The sequence below is a fragment of the Carcharhinus amblyrhynchos genome, chromosome 3, assembly GCF_965287045.1.
Source record: "Carcharhinus amblyrhynchos chromosome 3, sCarAmb.v2.hapA, whole genome shotgun sequence".
Lineage (NCBI taxonomy): Eukaryota > Metazoa > Chordata > Chondrichthyes > Carcharhiniformes > Carcharhinidae > Carcharhinus > Carcharhinus amblyrhynchos.
The window spans coordinates 88,068,956-88,090,548 of NC_137326.1; the positions used below are offsets into that span (position 1 = coordinate 88,068,956).

General features: G+C 43.2%; 1 protein-coding gene across 1 annotated transcript in view; it reads left to right on the forward strand.

Annotated features, from left to right (window-relative positions):
• Window positions 1-21,593, forward strand: part of si (sucrase-isomaltase) — a 237,232-nt gene that overhangs the window by 121,238 nt on the left and 94,401 nt on the right. Inside the window, exons 10-20 of the mRNA XM_080185474.1 lie at window positions 5,101-5,213; window positions 5,424-5,549; window positions 5,992-6,123; window positions 6,718-6,834; window positions 7,134-7,247; window positions 7,374-7,458; window positions 11,594-11,711; window positions 15,122-15,293; window positions 15,672-15,788; window positions 15,954-16,108; window positions 21,320-21,404. Of these exons, the coding sequence (XP_080041600.1) occupies window positions 5,101-5,213; window positions 5,424-5,549; window positions 5,992-6,123; window positions 6,718-6,834; window positions 7,134-7,247; window positions 7,374-7,458; window positions 11,594-11,711; window positions 15,122-15,293; window positions 15,672-15,788; window positions 15,954-16,108; window positions 21,320-21,404 (1,334 nt within the window). The remainder of the gene's footprint in view (window positions 1-5,100; window positions 5,214-5,423; window positions 5,550-5,991; window positions 6,124-6,717; window positions 6,835-7,133; window positions 7,248-7,373; window positions 7,459-11,593; window positions 11,712-15,121; window positions 15,294-15,671; window positions 15,789-15,953; window positions 16,109-21,319; window positions 21,405-21,593) is intronic.

Sequence of the window (21,593 nt, forward strand, 5' to 3'; positions counted from 1 at the left end):
GTTTTGCTACCAATGGTTCAATGTTGCAATAGGGCAGAGAAGACCACAATGTGATGTTCGATGCCATCTCTCATGATGTACTACGGGTGTCAGGGCAGGAGAGTTGAGTTGCAGCAGCCATTGAATATATACTTTTCAGACTCTCACTAAGAGGCACTGGGGAGAATTTATGAGGACTGGAAAAGGGTTGCTTAGGTTTAAATGGCAGGTGTGCTTAATTTTATTTAATTTGAATGGCATCTTATCTTTCAGTAGCCATAACTAATCACTGGAACTCTTCTTAGTTTCACGTGTAGCATTATGGAACAGTTGCTTTAATTTACATTGATGTTGAGGGCCTATGGGGCCTTGTGCACAGTTGATCTCTAAGTGACAAGCTCCACCCCAACTCCCCCCTCCACCTTTTACCTACTGCCCTAGAGTCTAGACGACTCTGCCCAATTTTGTGAGGTGCTCCCCATCACATACTCTGCCTGTGCATCGAGTGAACAAAATAAGCCACTAGCATGTTGTGATTTAGTAGGATCTTCCATTCCTGCTGATGGCACACCTCGGTTGTGTGTTTCGCGACGTTGTGGAGTGGAATCAATGGGAAATCTCGTTGACTGTGGTATTACCAGAAGATTCTACCACCATTCAATGGTGCAGCACCTGCCACCACCAAGAAAAATATCATGGGGAGGCCAGAGAATCTCGGCGCTTGTCTTTATATTACACACTATGGCAGTGAGTGTTACAAAATGTTTTACACTGTAAGCAGTAACTACTTTTATGAAAACATTATGATACGTATAATTTGGGGTCAACACAATTGCTTACTTCACTTTCTACTACATTCTCTATAATGAGCAATTCTCATGAGCATCTTCATTTAAATACAGAATATGACCTACTTTTAAATCAGGTCAGGCACTGTTCCAGGGCCGTAGGATACACCATGTTAGCACCTGGTTCCAGTATCAATTGTTACAATCCTGTTAGGGATGGTTAACATTTAAAGAGAAATCCAAACAGCTTGGCTAGGTTTCTCCCAAAAAAAAATTAAGTGCCGAATTCACACAAAAATAGGCATTAATCTCGTTTTTTTTGGCGGGATTTTCAAAACGTATCTCCCACACTCTGAGCACTGCAGAGTGCATCAGGGAGACTCACGCTGAAAATAAGTGGACAGCGCTCACTCCCACTGGAGGGGCTGGCAGCATAGTGGCGATAGGGGAGATCGCCACATGCGCAGTAGCCTGCATTGCCGGCCTTCCAATCATTGGCCAGCTCGATCGCTGGCTAGTCCATCAACACCTCCCACCCCTCCCCCCCCCAACCATTGTTGCCCCTCCGATCCCCCATATCTGATTGCTAGCCTCCCAGAAGTCATCATGCCAGCCCTACCCCCTGCCTGCTCTTCTCAATTCCACCCCAACCTCCTTCCCCCACCAACCTACTGCCCTGGCAGTCCCAATCTCCCCGGTCCCCTCCCATCCCAATGGCCAACCCCTAATTAAACTCTTCCCTCCCTCTGCCACTGATCCTGACTGCAGATTGGCAGCGGGATCCCAATTCTCATCATCCCACCATTTTCCCCCCCATATGTCCCACCAGTTAGCCCCGCACTGTCTGGCCCTGTCCCCTTGGCACTGCCCAGTGCCAGATGGGCAGTGCCAAAGTGCCCCTTGGGAACTGCCACTGTCCCCTTGGGCAGTCATGATGTGGGTATGCCGGCGTTGGACTGGCGTAAACACAGTAAAAAGTCTGACAACACCAGGTTTTAGTCCAACCTATTTATTTGATAATATACTCACAAGCTTTCGAGGGACACCCTCTTCATTCACCTGACGAAGAGGGTGTCCCTCGAAAGCTTGTGAGTATATTATCAAATAAATAGGTTGGACTAAAACCTGGTGTTGTCAGACTTTTTACTGCCCTTGGGCAGTGTCAGGGGGCCAGGCTGGCACTACCAGACTGGCAATGCCCTCTTTACCTTTGACCTCCTGGTGGGCCTCCCTTCACTGCAGCAGGGTCGGGCCGCCAGCTCCCCGTTAGTGGGGATCTCTTGTAAAGCCTGCTGAAATGAAACACTTGTGGTGGGGCGGGGTAGTCCCTAGTGGGCCCAGAGACTTGAGTCCCCAGCCCACTAATGATATTAAAATACTGATTTTAATATTTAAGGAAATCCGGGCCCCGGATACGTGCGGGGGCCGTGGCGCCCGGCAGGGAGCCTGTTAAACAGCTTCAGCTGATGCCTCTCTCCTACACAGCACAGCAGGCTGGGAAAATCATCCCCCTTGTTTGAGCCAATGGCACCAAGCCACAAGAATTCAGATTTTTAAATAAAAGCAAACTATTGTATAAGACTTAAACAAAACGAGCACTATTATCTTTAACAACACGGTTTATAATTACTCAGTTTTAATGCTTACTTCCCCCATGAATTCTCTTGTTGACTGGATTTTCCAAGGAGCAGGAATTCCCACTGAAAGTCTGTGAACTTTTTGCTGCTTCACAAAATTTTTGGTCCTGGCATGGAAAATTCTGCCATAATTTATGATACCTTAGAGTTAGTTACTTCTGCCTTGTCTACCCAAAAGTATTTCACTGTCTCCTGGAATTTACTATAATGTTCCTCAAGTTCCAGCTGTTCTTCAAGGTTTAATATCCCTTGGCTTTGAATACCTCAGTCTCTTATTATTGCTTTCTCAATGTTTCCCACATAATTCTGCCGGTTGCTTTCTTTGCCACAAACCTCTGTGAGACCCACTTCAGATTTTTTTTCCAGGCAATGACCATCACCAATAAGAGACACTTTAATCACCACCCCTTAACATTCAATGGTGTGACCATCACTGAACCCCCACTACCAACATCCTTGTGGTTACCATTGATCAGAAATTCAACTGGACTCACCTCATAAACACATTGGCTACAAGAGGTCAGAGCCTAGGAATACTGTGGCGAATAACTCACCTCCTGATTCCCCAGAGCCTATCCACCATCTACAAGGCACAAGTCAGGAGTGTGATGGAACACTTCCCACTTGCCTGAATGGATGCAGCTCCAACAACACTCAAGAAGCTTGATGCTATCCAGGACAAAGCAGTCCGCTTGATTGGCACCACGTTCACAAACATTCAATCCTCCACCACTGACGCTCAGTAGCAGCAGTGTGTACTATCTACAAGATGCACTGCAGCAATGCATCAAAGGTCCTTAGACAGCACCTTCCAAACCCACGACCACTTCCATCTAGAAGGACAAGGGCAGCAGATAAATGAGAACACCACCACCTGCAAGTTCCCCTCCTAACCACTCATCATCCTAATTTGGAAATATATCACCGTTCCTTCGCAGTTGTTGGGTCAAAATCCTCGAATTCCCTCCCTAATTGTGGGTCAACCCACAGAACATGGACTGCAGCGATTCAAGAAGGCAGCTCATCACCACCTTCTCAAGGACAACTAGGGATGGGCAATAAATGCTGGCCAGCCAGTGACGCCCATGTCTCATGAATGAATAAAAAAAATTAGCTTTCTTTCACCTGAAAATTCTGCACCCAATGTTGGAAAGATAGCAAGGAGGGATGAAAATGGCTGCCAGACCCAATTCTGGAGGGTGGGCATAGCTTGGTTAGCAATATGAGGGGCAATGGGTGGTGGGGGGGAGGGGGGGTAGATGGATGGAGGGACATGAAGTGGCATTGAAGGGGTGTGGGAATTATTTGCGAGTTAGGGTTGAGGACTGAGAGCCAGAGAGTCTTTTTTTTAAAACTTTATTCCAATCCAATCCAATCCAATCAAATCAAATCTAATTCAGAGTCCCAACAAGGTGGGACATTCCCGATCCAAGCTGACAAGACAGGGGTCTCACCTCTGTCTTGGGCTTGATCTACATGATCCAAGCTGATTGGAGTAGGTATAGCTCCTTCTTCAAGGCTTGATCTTATTTGCATCTTAGCCAAAAGGCCAAGAGAGTCTTATTGCTTTATTTCAACCTGGATGACATCCCACAGCACTACTGTAGGCCTTCCCTGGAACCCAGCTCAACACTTGGCAGTGTCTGTGACAGCCTTTGAACATGCCTGGCTGAAGCCTGCTCCATGAAGAAAATCATGTCTTTGTAGACACTTTCTCTCGAGGTCAGGTGCTGCACTGGGAAATTCCCCAGATCCCACAACCCACCTCAAAGATGAAAGTCTGAAAATCTAGCCCCCCAAGGCTTAAGATTGGGTCATCCATTGTTTAAGCGTTTGCATCCCTCCCTGACTTTGTAAGATAATGATGGTTTAGCTTTTAAGTGTAATTAACTTCAAGCTTGCCTGATTGGATCCACTTGAGATATATTTATCAGTTTTTGGCCATGTATCCACATTTTATCTTTTAATCTTCAACCAAAAGTGATATTCCTAAAACTAAATGTTATATTCTGGAACATAAAAGTTTTGAGCTAAGTATTCTTATTTAGTATAAGAATTTACAGAACTACCATAAGAAACAATGAAATCGACATTTACTTGCTTATGGAAGCACATTGAATTAAATGGCTTGTAAAAAAAACTTTGCACATTATTAATAACTATTAATGACATTCATATTGTAAATTATCTAATGACTGCATCAAAAGAGCACACAAAAACAATTTTAAAGAAGTACATTACTTAGTGCTATGAGAGAAAATTAAACTCCATTGTTTTTTGTACTTAAAATTATTATCTTGGCCACCAAAGTGATTTGAGGATACAGATAATACACCAATCAGCCCTTAAGAACAACAGAAGACTGCAATTAATGTTATTCATAGTCTATTAATAGGTCACTGCAAGTATAGTTTAGTGTTATTATTGAAAGCCCCACTAAAAGTAGCAGAATTTAAACTCAGCAGAACAATTTGTTGTGTGTTGCATCCTGTAAGATTAATGCATTCTCAGCTACAGGCAGCCATTATTAAACAACTTTATTCACACCTTCCAACAGATAGGGCAGCAACGAAGACATACTGAAATGTTTGACTATTACAGTACACTACACTGTTAATTTGGCCATCTCTGAGTTATCACTGTTGACCACAGTGTCTACACTTGATTACAGATGTCTGAATTTCTTTTCTTGACAGAGGTTGAACTTCAGCCAAGGCCATCAGTAACATATAGGACAATTGGTGGAGTTCTGGATTTTTACATCTTTTTAGGTTCTTCACCTGAGGATGTTGTTCGTGAATATTTAACAGTAAGTATTCAATCATTATCAGTAATATAACTAGATAAAATGACAGAATCCTGATTTTCAAATAATTCCTCTCTACTATTCCTGTATGCTATTCTTGCCATTTAAGGGAAACCTCTTCTTAGCTAAATAATTTGCATGTTTTTGTTTGAGATCTGAATGATATTGAGTGTAATTCATTCACTTCTGTTTTTTTGATGAAAAAAAATGTAGCTGGTTGGCAAACCCTTAATGCCTGCATACTGGACGCTGGGATTCCAACTTAGTCGGTGGGGTTATAAAAACCTCAGTGATGTTGAAGCTACAGTGAAGAGGAACAGAGACATCAATCTCCCATATGTGAGTGTAGCACATTATTACAAAAAATCGCATCAGTAGCGTAAAGAAAATAATTTGCTAACTTTGTTTCCTCAAAAAGGTTATCGCTCAGAAAATGTTGAACCACGTCAAATCATCGAATGTTGCATCACAGAAGTAGATAATTTCGTCCAGTAGGGACTATTATCAGCATGAAAGCATCACTTGTGTTACTGCAACCTAGTTGCTTTACTCAGTATAAAACTCACAGTGTCACTCAGCGAAGCCATGGAAATGTTTGGGGTGTAATGTAAAAACCAAACATGTATGATTATTGTTCTTGATTATTTCAGGAAAAGAATATTTCTGACATGCCCAGGGAAAGTTTATTACAGTAATGAAAATAAGATAAGCAATTAAAGTTCTGATCAACCCTGAATACAATTTGGGACAATAATGTCTGTTTTTGCAAATAATTGTTTAGGATGTTCAGATCACTGATATTGACTATATGGAAAATAAAAAAGATTTTACTTATGACAAGGAGAACTTCCACAATCTACCCGAATTTGCTCATGATTTACATAATCACGGGCAGAGATACATCATCATTTTGGTAAGTTTCATAATTTTGCTGTTTCCTTTTCATTTCAATCACTTAAAAATATCCTAATAAATTAGAATGAGAAGTTAAAAAATGAAATCTTTTATCAAGACATAATGCATTCTTGTGGTGTTGCTAGATGGAAATAAAACACAAAGAATAAGTATTAGTAAAAGAATAATATTTTGAAAGATCACAAGACTTTCAGGTGACTAGTCAATTTTTTTATTCTTGGTGTTAAAATCAAATTTGCTCATTTGTGACTTTGGAATATTAGAAGTGATCCAGTATATAAAATCATGGTATGACAGCTTAGAGGATTTAGTGCTAGCTCAATAAGCCAGAGGTGCTGAGTTCAAATCCCAACTAGGTAATGAAGATAAATTTATGGACTAACGGTATGAAAACTGTCAGGTTGTCATGAAAATACAACTGCTTGACTAATGTTCTTCAGAGAACCTCTGGGCAGTTCAAGTTAAGTAATAAACGTCGCCTTTCCAATATCTCTCACATCCTAAGGACAAATTTAAATAGCACATGGAAATGCAGGGAGTGAAGGTTTTTGTGGCTTGACTGTTTACGACACTTGCTCTTTTTGAAATCCAGGATCCAGCCATTAGCACTCAAAAGCTGATAAATGGTCCCTATCATGCTTATGATAAAGGCACACAAATGGGAGCGTGGATCACTGAATCTGATGGAAAGACACCCCTTTTAGGAGAGGTAACTGAAAATAAAATGTACCTTGTGCATATGGTAGATAACGCAAGTTATTGAACAAAATAATCTGGAATTGTTAATCAGTGAAAGAAGGAATGGTTGGCTCTAATATGTCTTTTTTTAATATATTGCATTTATTAAAATGGGATTACAAATAGGAAGAGATTGCTTATGTTTAAAGTAGGTGGTTGTCCTGATTCATAGCAGTGTTTTTTTCCTTTATTGTATTGAATGTCTTTCTATGGACATTTTGCTATCTATAAATAACATACGTTACTGTTTACTTTTCTCCCATTGTTTAGGTCTGGCCGGGTGAAACTGTCTTCCCTGACTACACAAATCCCCAGTGCATTAAGTGGTGGGTGGACGAATGTGTACAATTCTATAAAGAGATAAAATATGATGGACTTTGGATTGTACGTTCCATTTTTACCTTATTTGTTAATCTTTTTTGACTTATTTTTCTCTGCTTTATGAGGTCTAATTGGAAAGCTTTGCAAACATATATTATATATACATCTTGCTATCTATCTCATTTGTAGGATATGAATGAGGTGTCAAGTTTCAAGCCAGGTTCAATAAAAGGATGTGTTAAGAATCAATGGAACAATCCTCCTTTTGTTCCAAGTAAGTTTAATTTTCCAATGCAATGTATATTGTCTCGGACTACAGTGGCACAATGTTCAGCTCTGTGAGTGATTACCACAGATATTTGTAGGACTTCATGGTCCGAGTTTTAACAGCCAGCCTTGATGTGTCGTGGTAACACAAGCACGAGCAACCTCTGTACACACATTTGAACTAACAACCTCCCCATCGTGGGGGAACCACATAGGACACATTGGCAGTACCTGGAAATGTTTTATACCATTTAAAGACTTTAGGGCTACTAAAGCGGGTGGCACAGTGGCACAGTGGTTAGCACTGCTGCCTCACAGTGCCAGGGACTCGGGTTCAATTCTGGCCTTCGGTGACTGCGTGGAGTTTGCAAGTTCTCCCTGTGTCTGCATGGGTTTCCTCCGGATGCTCCGGTTTCCTCCCACAGTCCAAAGATGTGCAGGTTAGGTTGACTGGCCATGTAAATTGCCCCTTAGTGTCAGGGGGTTTAGCAAGGTAAACACATGGGATTATGGGGATAGTGACAGGGTGAAATTGTTGTTGGTGCAGGCTCAATGGGCTGAAAGTCCTCCTTCCATACAGTAGAGATTCTAATGATTGTAAAGTGCTAATACTAGCTGTGCTATGGAATCATTTCACAGCCTGTATGTTTGCTTTGGAAATATTCATGTTTCTGTCATTAATTATGGGCAGAATTTTACGGTCCCCCAGCAATGGTTTTCCTACTTCCCACTGCAGTATCTTTCTGACTCTCTGCAATTTTATGTGGAAGGGGTGAGGCCAAAAAGTGTCGGCCCAATCTCACTTCAATTGAGGCATTTCAGCATCCAATTATTGGAGGCTTTGAGTCTGCTTGCTGCTTGGCCTCAACCTGAGGCTGTTGGGGGATTGTAGCAGCTGTAGTGCCAGAGTTCCCAGGCTATAATGGCAATGCGATGTTCAGGTCTGTTGCTGTTGGCATTGTTCAGAAGCGTCTTGACATTTCAGGTTCAGGAATTCATTTGTGTGGGTTGGGGTGGAAGATGTCTGTGCATGCATCCTTTTAATGTGGGGTTATTGTTGCACACCAACCACCACAAGATCCCAGTGGAGCAAGTCTTGACTGAGTGGCAGGGAAACCCGAGACAACTAGAGAGCAGGCTCTGCTGTAGGACGGGGACTAACACGCCATCCACTGAGCATTGCCTGCCTATCAGGAATGTCAGTTTTCAAGTGCGATGTAATTTTTCCCTTCTGTCATGTCCCTTGTAGTCTTGCCCTCATTTGTACTGCTCTTCTTGCCCTGCTGCTGTTCCCACTGCTCCTGTTACTCCACTGCTGTTCTCACTGCTTCTGTTGGCCGCTGCTGTTCTCACTGCTCCTCTTCCCACCCCTAAAGTTTAAAGTTTATTTATTATTGTCACAAATAGGCTTACGTTAACAATGCAATAAAGTTACTGTGAAAACCCCCTAGTCGCCACACTCTGGCATCTGTTCAGGTAAACACAGTAAGAAGTCTCACAACACCAGATTAAAGTCCAACAGGTTTGCTTGGTAGGAAACGCCACTAGCTTTCAGGGCTAGTGGCATTTGCTACCAAATAAGCCTGTTGGACTTTAACCTAGTGTTGTGAGACCTCTTAATGTGTTTACCCCAGTTCAATGCCGGCATCTCCACATCATGACTACTTGTTCAGGTACACTGGGGGAGAATTTAGCATGGCCAATGCATCTAACCAGCATGTTTTTCAGACTATGGGATAAAACTGTGACAGAGACAGTGACCGAAGCCGGGAATTGAACCAAGAACTCTGGCACTATGAGGCAACAGTGCTAACCACTGTGCTACTGTGTGCTGCCCCTGCTGCTCCTGTTGCCGCACCACTCCCCCACCACCGCTCCCCCCCCACCCCCCACACCCCCGCTACCTCTTACTGTTCTCCAGTCCCCAGATATTGGAGTAGGCAATCATGTCACACTGTGAAGTTGGGAGATGGCCAATACCAGAGAGAAGCAGATCACTCTGATTGGAATTAATTGGCGGGGGTGGGGGGTGGGGTTTGGGGTTTGGAGGGGGGTGCGGCATGCTTCCCATAAGGACTCCCTTTCCACATCAGGCACCTTTCCCTTCCAAGTTACAGCACTCATGAGTGCTTCCCCACCTAGCATCCAGAATCTCCCTTAATCAAGATCTCCATCCACGATCCCCTCAGCCAATTAAACTTTGGACTTGTGAGCTCAAAGCTGTGGAGAGAGATTGAAGGGAAAGTTCCAGGCCAGCTCCAAGGTCCAATTATTCCTGTATTTGATTTTTTTTACCCTGGTTCGCAGTTGATTGGAACTGGGGAAGTGAACCAACTTCACACAAGCAATCTGCCATTGGAGCAATGATTTTCTTTCTTGGCTTGAAGTTCTTTGGGAGATATAGTGAGAGAACAATTTCACTAAGGAGGCTTTGTATTTGCCATGACTTTTTTCTGGCTTGAAGTTCTAACAAAGTTTTAATGTCCCAGATTTGGTGCGACCCTAGTGAAAATTCTTTTTTATGGAGAAGAGAGGCTATGTGATTTTGTTGGATTGGAGGGATTCAGTTGTTGAGCAGTGGATGATTTTCACAGTTGAGTGTGGATGGGCAGTGCCAAAATAAAGCAAAACAGCAGGATAGTAACCTTTACTATTTAATTGTTAAAGTGCACACTAGCATTAACGTAAGAGGGGCCTGAACTTCCCTGGACTGGCAATCAGAATTGGATTATAACTCTGCGCCAAGTTACATAAATTTCCATTGATTGAGGGGATGTGGGGATACTGGGAGGTGGGGAGGCATGTGTGTTGTCAGGCCTAAAGTTTTATTGGATTGGGTTGGGTTGCATGAAGCTGGGGAAAATCTTGTGGGTGGTGTTGCAGTCAGTGAATAAGAGAAGACCCCTAGGGATGGTTTGGTCTGGAAGTAGCTACCCGGAAGTTAGATGTGGTTTTAATTCTAACCTTTCCTGGATAATTATTGGTGCGACCCAGTTGGAGCCATCCAATGCTTGTGATTTAAATGATAATTTCAGATGTTTCCCAGTGCAGGATAATTGCTCTGGGGAAGATGGCATTTCGGGACAATTGCCATGCCTACCTTAACTGTGAACTTCTGAGAGGGGCTCCCCAACACATCCTTGAGGATCACCCAAATCCAACATTGGAGTAGTTGGAAGTTACGGCCTAGTGTGTTTTAAAAAATTTATTGTTTTGTAAAAATGTTGTCTTACACATTGGGCCCGACAAGAAATGTGGTCATGATACAGACCAGTGTGCAAAATCCTCTTCCAATCAAAGTTGAGCTAGAAATTGGAGCCAGTGCAAGGACTTTCCCCACAGAGTACTCACTCCATTGTCATTTTTATGGCCTTGCAGTATGAGGTCCAAAATTTCTCTTCCACTGGGGTTTGGGAACCTTCATCTTAAGTAAATTTCACTTACTATCCTTTGATTGCTGTGGTGCCAAGAATAAAGTCACTATGGGAAAATGGTTGAGGGGAGTATTTCCTCTGAGTATTGGCACATGCACTGTTCTTCATATAGGCACAAAAGTCTTTTGAACTTACCCTGCGATTGTGTTTTCTTTCCACTTGAATTCAAGAACTTTTCTTCCAGATTTGTGTACATGCGTGTTCACTCAGGGCCTTCATGGGCATTTTGAAATAATGCTTTTAAGAAGTTTTCTCTGACCAAGTCAATGGGCAGAGGGGTCATAAAGTGGAACAAGCCATTCAAAAGTCCATTAACGTTGGTGGGAGGGGCTGCAAAATTTCACCCATGCCTTTCTCGTTTAAAGAGACATCTGTTGGTTTATCAACTGCGATCTGTTTTGCTTGTTATCTTGTATTATGGTCAATGGAACAAACGATTTGGGATAATTTAATTATTTTTCTGCATTGTCGACTGCAATTTGGTTTGAGATTTGAAAGTGAGGGATCATAATTGGAAAGGTAAAACCTTTCTACATACCACAATCAAAAATAAGCTTCTGAGACAAATTTCATCCACAGTGGAATTTGTACTTTAATTCTTTAGCTTTTGCCACAGCAAGTTTTAAGAAAGCATGTGCATAAGTTATACGTGCAATCTTTATATCTTTGGAAATCGACATCTATATAATACTATATTTTCTTTTGAAGGGATTCTTGATAAATTGATGTATTCTAAGACCATTTGCATGGATGCCAAACAGACTGGGGGAAAGCATTATGATCTCCATAGTCTTTATGGACACTCCATGATACTTGCTACTGAACAGTAAGTGTTAAATATAGGAGTACCAGTACTAGAACCCGTACCTGGGAAGCTCAGGACCAGACATGTGCTGGATATGAGAATTTTCCGGATTTTGGGTCAGGGAAGATGGAGGGTGGGGTGTGTGTTGGTGGACAGGATCATAATTATCTAAAACTGTACCGTGGGTGGCATGGTAGCACAGCGGTTAGCACTGCTGCTTCAAAGCCCCAGGGTCCTGGGTTTGATTCCAGGCGCGGGTCACTGTCTGTGTGGAGTTTGTACATTTTCCTCGTGTCTGCGTGGGTTTCCTCTGGGTGTTCCGGTTTCCTCCCACAGTCCAAAGATGTGCGGGTTGGGTTGATTGGCCATGCTAAGAAATTGCCCCTTAGTAGGTTAGAGGGATTAGTGGGTATAATATGTAGGGAAATGGGGGTAGGGCCTGGGTGGGATTGTGTTCGGTGCAGACTCGATGGACCAAAGGGTCTCTTTCTGTACTATATGATTCTATGATAAAACTTGAAGCTGAGCTGGCTTCTCTTCTGAGCCGGATACAGCCGGGACGTAGAAATGATGGGATGGACCATGCCTGCTTTTGAATCCTGATATGATATAAATGAGGCCACTCCCAAAGAGCAGGGGATGGGCAGTGCCATGACGCATGTATCTGTGCCATGTCTGTTCCAAGATCAGTTTTTAAATGGCTCCCCAATGTCCATGCTTGAAGATAAGCCTCCCTACCCCTATATAATGAAACAGTGCAAACCACCCCCCTCCATGCCACTGACCAGGGGAGCACCACCAATCCCTCACCAAACAGGAGCACAATCCTACCACTCAACAGTAACAGATAGCATCCTCCACACCATGCAGGCATGACAGTGACCCGACAAACCCCCACTCAACCCCCCTCAGATCTCCCATTCAGCCATCTCCCTCCCAGACCCTCCACTCAGCCCCCTTTCCTCCTCACTCAGGCCCCCTTTTTCCTCACATCCCCTACTCAGCCCCTCTTGAGGCCATATGCCTTGGCAGTGCCCTCAATGCATCGGCACTGCCCCTGGCACCTTGGCACTAACACCTGGCCAGGGATCTTGGGCCCCAAGGGGGCTTGAGCAGGTCCAGTGGTCATTCTCCCCAGAAAGGTCCTTAAGGGTCCTGGGGATTGGGTGAGCTCAGGCTACGGGGAAAGGAGTCAATGGAGGTGTCCTCTCTGGCTCACAGGAAATTCTGCGATCAACACCTGTATTCCTGCCTGTCAGTTGAGAAAATTCTGAAATGGCCTGGCCACTTTAATCCCCATGCACCACCCCCCTCCCCACCACTCCAGTCACCTGGCAGGAATTTAAATCATTACAGCTCTCCATTCTGCTGCAGATATTTTCCTTTCTCCCTATCAGAAGCTGCAGGTGAGAGCAGACCCTTTGAAGTCTTCTGACTTCCTCTTCAGGTCAGCCAGGGCTAGAAGGGGCAAACCAGCCATGACACTCCCGTCCCAACAGAGAATGGCATGCCCAAGACCCAGGACCTTTGAGGGACCTTCCTCTGCAGTCTGGCATTGGCTGAGGGGCAAATGGTCACTGAATCTACGACCTCTGGCCCCCTTGGGGCCCAAGGCACTTGGCCCAAGTGTCAGTGCCAGGGGGCAATGCACTGTTTGCACTGCCAAGGCGTATAGCCTGAGGAAAGGCTAAATGGGGGTCTGAGAGGGAAGGGGGTGCTGAGTGAGAGGTCTAATGGGAGAGGGGAGGCTGAGTGGAGAGTCTGAAGGGGTAGGGATTGGAGTAGGGGGTCTGAGGGTGAAGGAGGGCTGAGGGGTGTCAGATCACCCTCGTGCCTGAGTGGTATTGTGGGGGCTAGGAGTGGCAAGGGGTGGAGGCAACCTGTGAGTTGAATAGTGGGGAGGAAGGATGCTACTCTTTTTGGAGGGGTTGATGGTTCTTCTCCAGACCCTTGGAGTCCAACATGCCATGTCCTCTTGTGGGTAGCTCATGGAAAGCTCGACCAGGTGCTGTTCCTGCTGACAGGCTGGGTAAATGACCAAAGGCTGGTGAAGGTCTGTCAGACTCACTAATGATATTCAAATTTGTGGGTTTGCATATTTATCAGGCTGCTGCCCACCCTGGGTGAGAGCACAAGCAGAGCCAGTGGGACAAGTGAATCGAGAGAGCCCTCACACCCATCGGCAATCTGGATTTTTGGCCAATACCCCATTCTCCAAGGCATTGGGGTTCCCACTGACCATCTGTAGAGGCCAGAGAATTGCCCCCTTTATTGTTCTGATGCGTTGAGGCTCATCCACTCTATCACAAGAAGTCTCCTGGAGTAAAAAGCCCAGTTTCAATGTTCTGCTTTTGAATCCAAACCTTGGAATGGATTTACAGCTTGTAGTCCAACTGTACAACAGCTGTTGAGGATCAACCACCCATTATAGAAATCACCCAATTGTTGTTTCCACTCAAATTAATGTGAGGAAAATCAGATGGCTTGTGACGTGGAATTCCAGTTTTATAACTAAGCATCACATTAAAAATCTGGCCCTATGCAAGTCTCTTATGTCACTGCTACATTCATAATTTTAGCATCCTGCATTGGATGTGTCTGGTTTACGACCTGCTTTGGCGTGTGCCTGTATTCCAATAAAGATGTACCACTAACTCAATAATTTCATAATTACCCTAACTGAGGATCCAAAAAAAGTTGCTAAAAGTGATTGAAAAGTCAGAATTTATCTCCCAAGGACATCATGTAGTTACAGCAGCCCAATTTATCATGGAAGCATAGAATTCTGCAGCACGGATGAAAGCCATTTGACATGATGGTTTGTGCAGTTGGCTAAAGAAGCTCATCACCTAATCAGCTTTTCCTATCCTTTTCTCAACTAATCTTTTTTCAAATATTGAACCATTTCATTTTAAAAATGAATGCAGACACTGTTATCGCCTCTTAAGTAGCTTTAATATTTTAATGGGACGTTGCACAAGAATATCTTGCAAAACCCTCCTTTCATAAACTGTAATTATAGAAATAGTACATGCGTCCAGTGTAGTATGAGTACGAGTGTTACCTGTATGCATTGTACTGTATTTAAAATACCATTCTGCCCATTCAGGATAGATAAACTTTTTAACCAAATGAAAGAAACTGGAACATTAGAGATACCGTAATTAAGTAGGTTGTGCTTTTGAACTGTTAGCTTTTATTTCAGTTTGGAACTTTAAATTGCTCACAATGTGTTATCTGAAATGCTTGTCTAAATTATGCACTTTGTATTTTTTATAAAGCTAGCATTCACTGACAGAATGGAAGGAAAAACAATCAATTATATTGGCTTTAGATAGTTCCTCAAAATGGATTTGATGCAGAGCAAAGGAGTACTAAAGTTTTGTATTAAAATTAACATTTATCAAATTTCCTTTCTCTCTTTTTTGCAGAGTCATTAACCGTGTGTTTCCGGGAAAGCGAAGTGCCATTCTTTCTCGATCAACTTTTGCTGGATCAGGAAAGTACACAGGACACTGGCTGGGAGACAATGCAGCAAACTGGAATGACATCAAGTGGGCAATTCCTGGAATGCTAGAGTTTAGCCTCTTTGGTTTTCCACATGTAAGTAGATTTAAGAATACATATCCAATGTTGGCATTTAAGACTGTAACAGGAACATTCATTTTCTTACCTGTAAGTTTTAATGACAAATCATTTTTGTGTAGCATATGGCATGTATTATTCAGGTTGCAAGATGCCAGTCAAAACAAAGATCTGAGGTGGAGTTCATGTCCCCTTGCCACTGCCAGTGAGGATGGAGAATTTGGCATTCAGCCAAATCTCAATTCACTGCAACTGGACCAGAAAACCCCTTTGGCATGAATGGTTGGTAAACTGCGGCCTTGTTGAATGGAGTCAAGCTTAGCTGCCTATAGAAGTTAAACAATCACAAATTTTTGATGAAGTAGTAACATCATGCTTTATGCTTCCTTCCAACAGATAGGGGCAGACATTTGTGGTTTCTTTGACAATTCACCTGAAGAGCTTTGTAGGAGATGGATGCAGGTTGGAGCGTTTTATCCATTTGCTAGGAACCACAATGCTGAAGGATACGAAGTGAGTCCTCATCAGTTCATAATGAATCTCTAATTACAATAGGAGAAAATGCAACCCATTAAAAATAACCTGTTGACTCACGAATTAGGGTGGTGTGTGAATGGACTTTGTTTACAATTATGGTGACAAAATTCTTCCTTCTTATACGAATCTTATTTTTTTTAGCCTCAAGACCCTGCTTCTTATGGTGTAAACTCGCTTTTAGTGAAAAGTTCTAAACATTACCTGAATATTCGGTACACATTGCTTCCGTACCTCTACACACTGTTTCACAGGGCTAGTGTCTACGGTGACACTGTAGTCCGACCACTGCTTCACGAGTAAGTTCTTTAGAAAATCATTTATTCTGATCATTATTGAAACCACGTTAACATATTATCAACTTGAATGTTGGTGAAATGAAGTCACTGAATTGACATTGAAATTTGTGCATCAAAATTTCAGTGTACCTTATCGCATTCTTTCTGCTTGAGCAGTTTGTGTCCAAACGAACGATTTCTGTTGAAATTAATTTAAGGAGTGAGAAGATAGAGGACGAAATCCAATCTAAATCTCGGCAATGTAAATTTGGCTGAATGGGTTGCTCGTGAGGTTGATTTTCCAGTTGGTCTGGTTTTCACAGCCAATATTATATGACACACACATGATCTGAACCATGTTGTCTTGGCTTGATGTGCGTGAATAACTGAATCCTCCCCACAGGAAATCACTTTGGGCTATTATTACAGGCCTTCCTCCGAGCAGTGCAAGATGGGATTGTCAGCAGTCTGGGAGGAAGCTATTTTTCTCTACTAACAGATGAAAAAACATTGCACAGTATTTGGGTTTCAGCTCGCAGAAAATTACATTGGAAACTTTTGGCGGGCAGTAATAAAATGGGATTCAAGCCACTTAACTGTTTAGGGTAATGTTTATGGAACATATATGGATGAGATCTACGCAGGTTGTCATTATAACATTCTTTCTACACATCTGAAGGTTACTTTTTTTTATTTGCTTAAGGGATGGAGGTGTCACTGGCCAAGCCAGCATTTACATCCATAATTGCCCCCTGAGAATGCAGAAGTAAGCTAGCTTCCTGAACCACTGCAGTCCTTATGGTGTAGGTACACATACAGTGCTGTTAGGGAGGACGTTGCAGAATTCTGACCCAGAGACAGCGAAGGAACGGCAGCATATTTCTGAGTCAGGATGTTGACTGACTTAGAGAGGAACTTCCAGGCGGTGATGTTCCCATGTGTCTGCTGCCATTTCCTTTTAGAATAAAGTAATTGTAGGTTTGGAAGGTGCTGAATAAGGAGCCTTGGTGAATTCCTCCAGTGTGTCTTGTAGATGGTAAGATATCTCAATTAGATATATTTCCCATTTGGTAATTACGAATCACAAACAAGTCTGAGCAGAATCGACCCAGCTACCTATGAACTAAATTGATCTGCATTCACTTATTCCTGTTACGGAGTTGATTGTGTCCTAACATGCTGTGGTAATGTGGGTTTAATTTATTAGTTGTGGTGGTGGTTCCTCAAGTAAGTGATGCAACACCACGACTGCTCCAGTCCAAATGCTTGAGGCTTGAGCATCTGAATAAGAAGATGGAACTCTCTTGTCAGGAAACCGAGAAACTCTATCAGGGCAAATGTGTCACCTCTGAGAGAGCCGAAAACCAATCATAGGCTTCTTGCCCTCCATATCAGACGTGCCAAGAGGACTGGTGGTCACTTCTAGTATTATAGTAGGGCTTAGGAACAGGATTATTGCTGGAGCTTTGGAGGAGAGTTAGGTGAGGCGAGGGAGAAAGGGGGTCAGTTTAAAGGACAGGTTGGGTATTCCTGTACGGGCATCCTTTGCAGGTGCTCCCCCTGTCCACATACTGCTCAATAGGGGGACCACCCCCCCCAACCAAGATGTAGGTATAAGGATTGCCTGGATGGTATGGCTCTTCATCTTGTGCCAGGCAAGAAGGCCATTATTAACTTAACCTCACCCTTTAGAACTACTGTAATAATCCAGCTCCATATAAAGCCTGCCCTTTGTCCTTTCCAAATACCATCGCTGTCCATCACTGTCTAATTTCCCATTATGAAATAAGTTATTGCCATTCAACTGTGCATATGTCCTTGCAATGAGGTTCAATAAACTTCACAGATCTTACCAAAGTCAACAACGTTCTTGACATTCAAGTGCATTAACCTCTGCCCTCTTATTCAACTTATCTGCAAGCTTTGATACAATAGATCACACTGTCCCTTTTCCATCATTCTTATACATCAGTCACCTGTAAAGGATTTATTTTTATCTGTCTTAATACCACAATTTTTGGAACAGCCAGCTCTCTCCTTCATGACAGTTATGTCCTGCATGTCCCAAAGATTCTATTGTTGGTGTTTTATAGTCATGTCGGTAAAACTTCATGTGGACACTGATCATTGAATTACAGAATCCTTATAATGGAGAAGGAGGCCATTCAGCCTGTCGAATATGCACTGACTCTACGATAGAGCATCTCATCGAGGCCTTATCCCTACAATCCCACATATTTACCTTATTAATCCCCCTAACCTTAACATCCTGTGACACTAAGGGTCAATTTAGTATGGTCAATAAACCTAACTTGCATATCTTCGCACTGTGGTTGAAAACTGGAGCATCAGGAGGAAACCCACACAGACACAGGGGGAACATACAAACTGCATGCACACAGTCACCTAAGACCAGAATCAAACCTTGGCGCCTGGTGCTGTGAGGCAGCAGTGCTAACTACTGTGCCGCCATGATGATTCTTATATTTACTTCTTGATCATCTACCTCGTAGGCATCACTCTGCTTTTGGGTCAGCAAGGCCAACAACTTAGCATTAGCAAAATTGTTCAATGTGTCAGTAATCATTCGCCATCCTAGATTCTAGACTATGATCATAACTGTGTTCCTGAATGCCGAACTAAGCTCAGTTATATAGTTTGCAACTTAAGTATTTCGCTTGATCCTGAACTGACCTTCAAACACCACACTGAGTCACAACAGGACTGTCTGCTTTCACCTCTGAAATAGTCTCAGCTCTGCATCTATCTCAATGATCCGTTGATTAAAATGTCAATCGTGCATTTTTCATCTGCAGATCCAACTTCTCCTATTGCCTTCTCTATCTGCAATTTCCAACACATCAGGAATTCACTTTTGTTCCCTTGTTCTCTTTTCACTTTGATTCCTTCCAACCATACCCATCCTCCCACCCAACCATGCAAAACCTTTTCCTTGGTGCACTTATTTTCAATTCTCCCCATCTTCAAATCACTTCACAGTCTCATCCCTATGTTAATGATCTCCTCAAATTCATTTCACTGTCAAATCCTTCCACTTTTCCAGTGCAGCTCAAACTCATGTTCCTCCCTTTTTCCTTTCTACTACAAGTGACAGAGGGGGGATTCTTACCAAAAAATGACAGCAAAAAAACTGGCATGTTTCTGTCCAGAGAAACCAGACAATTTTCTCTCCAAATCTTACAGCACTCTGCCAAAAAAAAATCAACGGGGTGAGGAGGGGGTCATATTTCATGCTGTTATGCAGGGGGGCTGGGGCCCCAAAACCCCAGCAAAATCCGGCTGCACGGAGATTGGGACACCATCTTCAAAGTTTGCCCCAATCAGAATAGGAATAAACCTCCCCTACAACCCATCATGGAAGTCAGAGGTCTAAGGGGCCCTCCTCCCCACCACTGATCAGAGTCGGCACTTCTCTGCCACCTGCCTCCCCCTTAACAAATATCTGCAGCTTCTCCCACACCTCCACTCCGCCCTGATCATCAGTGCCTTCTCCCATTCCCCTTCCCCACTTCCTGCTGCCTCGGCAAAGCAGCTAGAATAATTAAGGATCCCATGCGCCCCGGACAATCTCTCATCCACCTTCTTCCATTGGGAGGAAGATACAAAAGTCGAAGGTCACGTACCAACCAACTCAAGAACAGCTTCTTCCCTGCTGCCATCAGACTTCCCTTGCATTAAGTTGATTCTTCTCTACACCCTAGCTATGACTGTAACACTACATTCTGCACTCTCTCGTTTCCTTTTCTACGAACATAGAACATTACAGCGCAGTACAGGCCCTTCGGCCCTCGATGTTGCGCCGACCAGTGGAATGAATCTAATGACCCTCTAACCTAAACTATTCCAGTATTATCCATATGCCTATCCAATGGCCATTTGAATGCCCTTAAAGTTGGCGAGTCCACAACTGCTGCAGGCAGGGCATTCCATGCCCTTACTACCTTCTGAGTAAAGAACCTACCTATGACATCCGTCCTACAATTATCACCCCTCAATTTAAAGCTATATCCCCTCGTGTTAGCCATCACTATCTGAGGAAAAAGGCTCTCACTGCCTACCCTATCTAATCCTCTGATCATCTTGTATGCCTCACCTCTTAACCTTCTTCTCTCGAACAAAAACAACCTTAAGTCCCTCAGCCTTTCAACGATATACTTTGTCTGTATAGTGTGCGAGAAACAATACTTTTCACTGTATGCTAATACATATGACAATAATAAATCAAATCAAATCAAAATCAAATCTCACAGTTGGAGCTAGCATCTCCCCTGCCATGGCCATCAGCAACATGCCTCTCTCCTCTGTCCGCTCCCTGCCCATAAACAAATCTGAATGAATCCCCCTCATAAGGCTCCCCCTGGTGCCCACACTTTGATACAGGTGGGCACTGCCAACAATGTGCCAACATGGCAGTGCCAACCCATGCCAAGGGGCAGTGCCATGGGGCATTGCTGAGGCACTGCCTGGCCATGTCTCTCTTCCCTGCGGGCTATACCTATGCCACTGGGGAAACTGGGGAAACCCCCATGTCAGGCTCATGTCTGTTTGAACCTGTTGTAAACTGTGCTAACGTGATATGTTGGCGCGGTTTTAAGATATGGCTGGTGTCAATATGTAGCAAGAGGACAGGTTAATAATATTAAAATGAATGGAAATGTATATAAAGCATGTTCATGCTCATTGTGGGTATGAACCTGGTGACATCACCAGTGAAGGGAGGGGAAGATCTGAATTCACTGGTGAGAGCTGTGATTTCTGGATCTTGAGTCCCGTCTGGCAATGTCATAGACGGCAACATGAGCTCATACTCTGGAACTCCCTCCCTAAAGCCCGTCATCTTACTACATTTAAAATTTTTTCTGAAACCTTTCTCTTTGGCAACACGTTCAGCTACTTCCCACTCCTTTTTAGGCCTGACTATTTCTTCAACTGCGAAAGATTTTGCAATAATAAATAGATTAGATAACTATTAATGATTTCTTTTTGTCTTACTGATAAAGTTGGCAATGTGCTCCTGACGTAAGCTTTGTACTAGTTTAACAGATAATGCATAAACAGTTTGATTGTGTGTTGCTTGTTCCATTGTGTGACATTGTTAACTGCTCCAACTGGAGATAAGATTACATGTTCCACTTTCCACCATTTTCATCCATAACATTGTCATTCAACTGGACAACATCCAAATGTGTAAATTGTTCTATCTTTTACAAGGTTTCCTTCAGACAGAGCAACGTGGACTGTTGACCGTCAGTTCTTATGGGGACCTGCTCTTCTCATCACTCCTGTGCTGGATCCTGTACGTTAATTGAACTACATTTTTAAAAAAAAATGTACAGGTATCAGTGAGTCAATAATAACACATTTACATCCTTGCGACTCTAGTGTTGCAGAATATGAATGATTTTGATTTTTCGCTTCTGAATGTATAATGAATAAACATTTTTATTAAATGTTTGGGTACATGAATAGGGAGAGAATAGAGAGA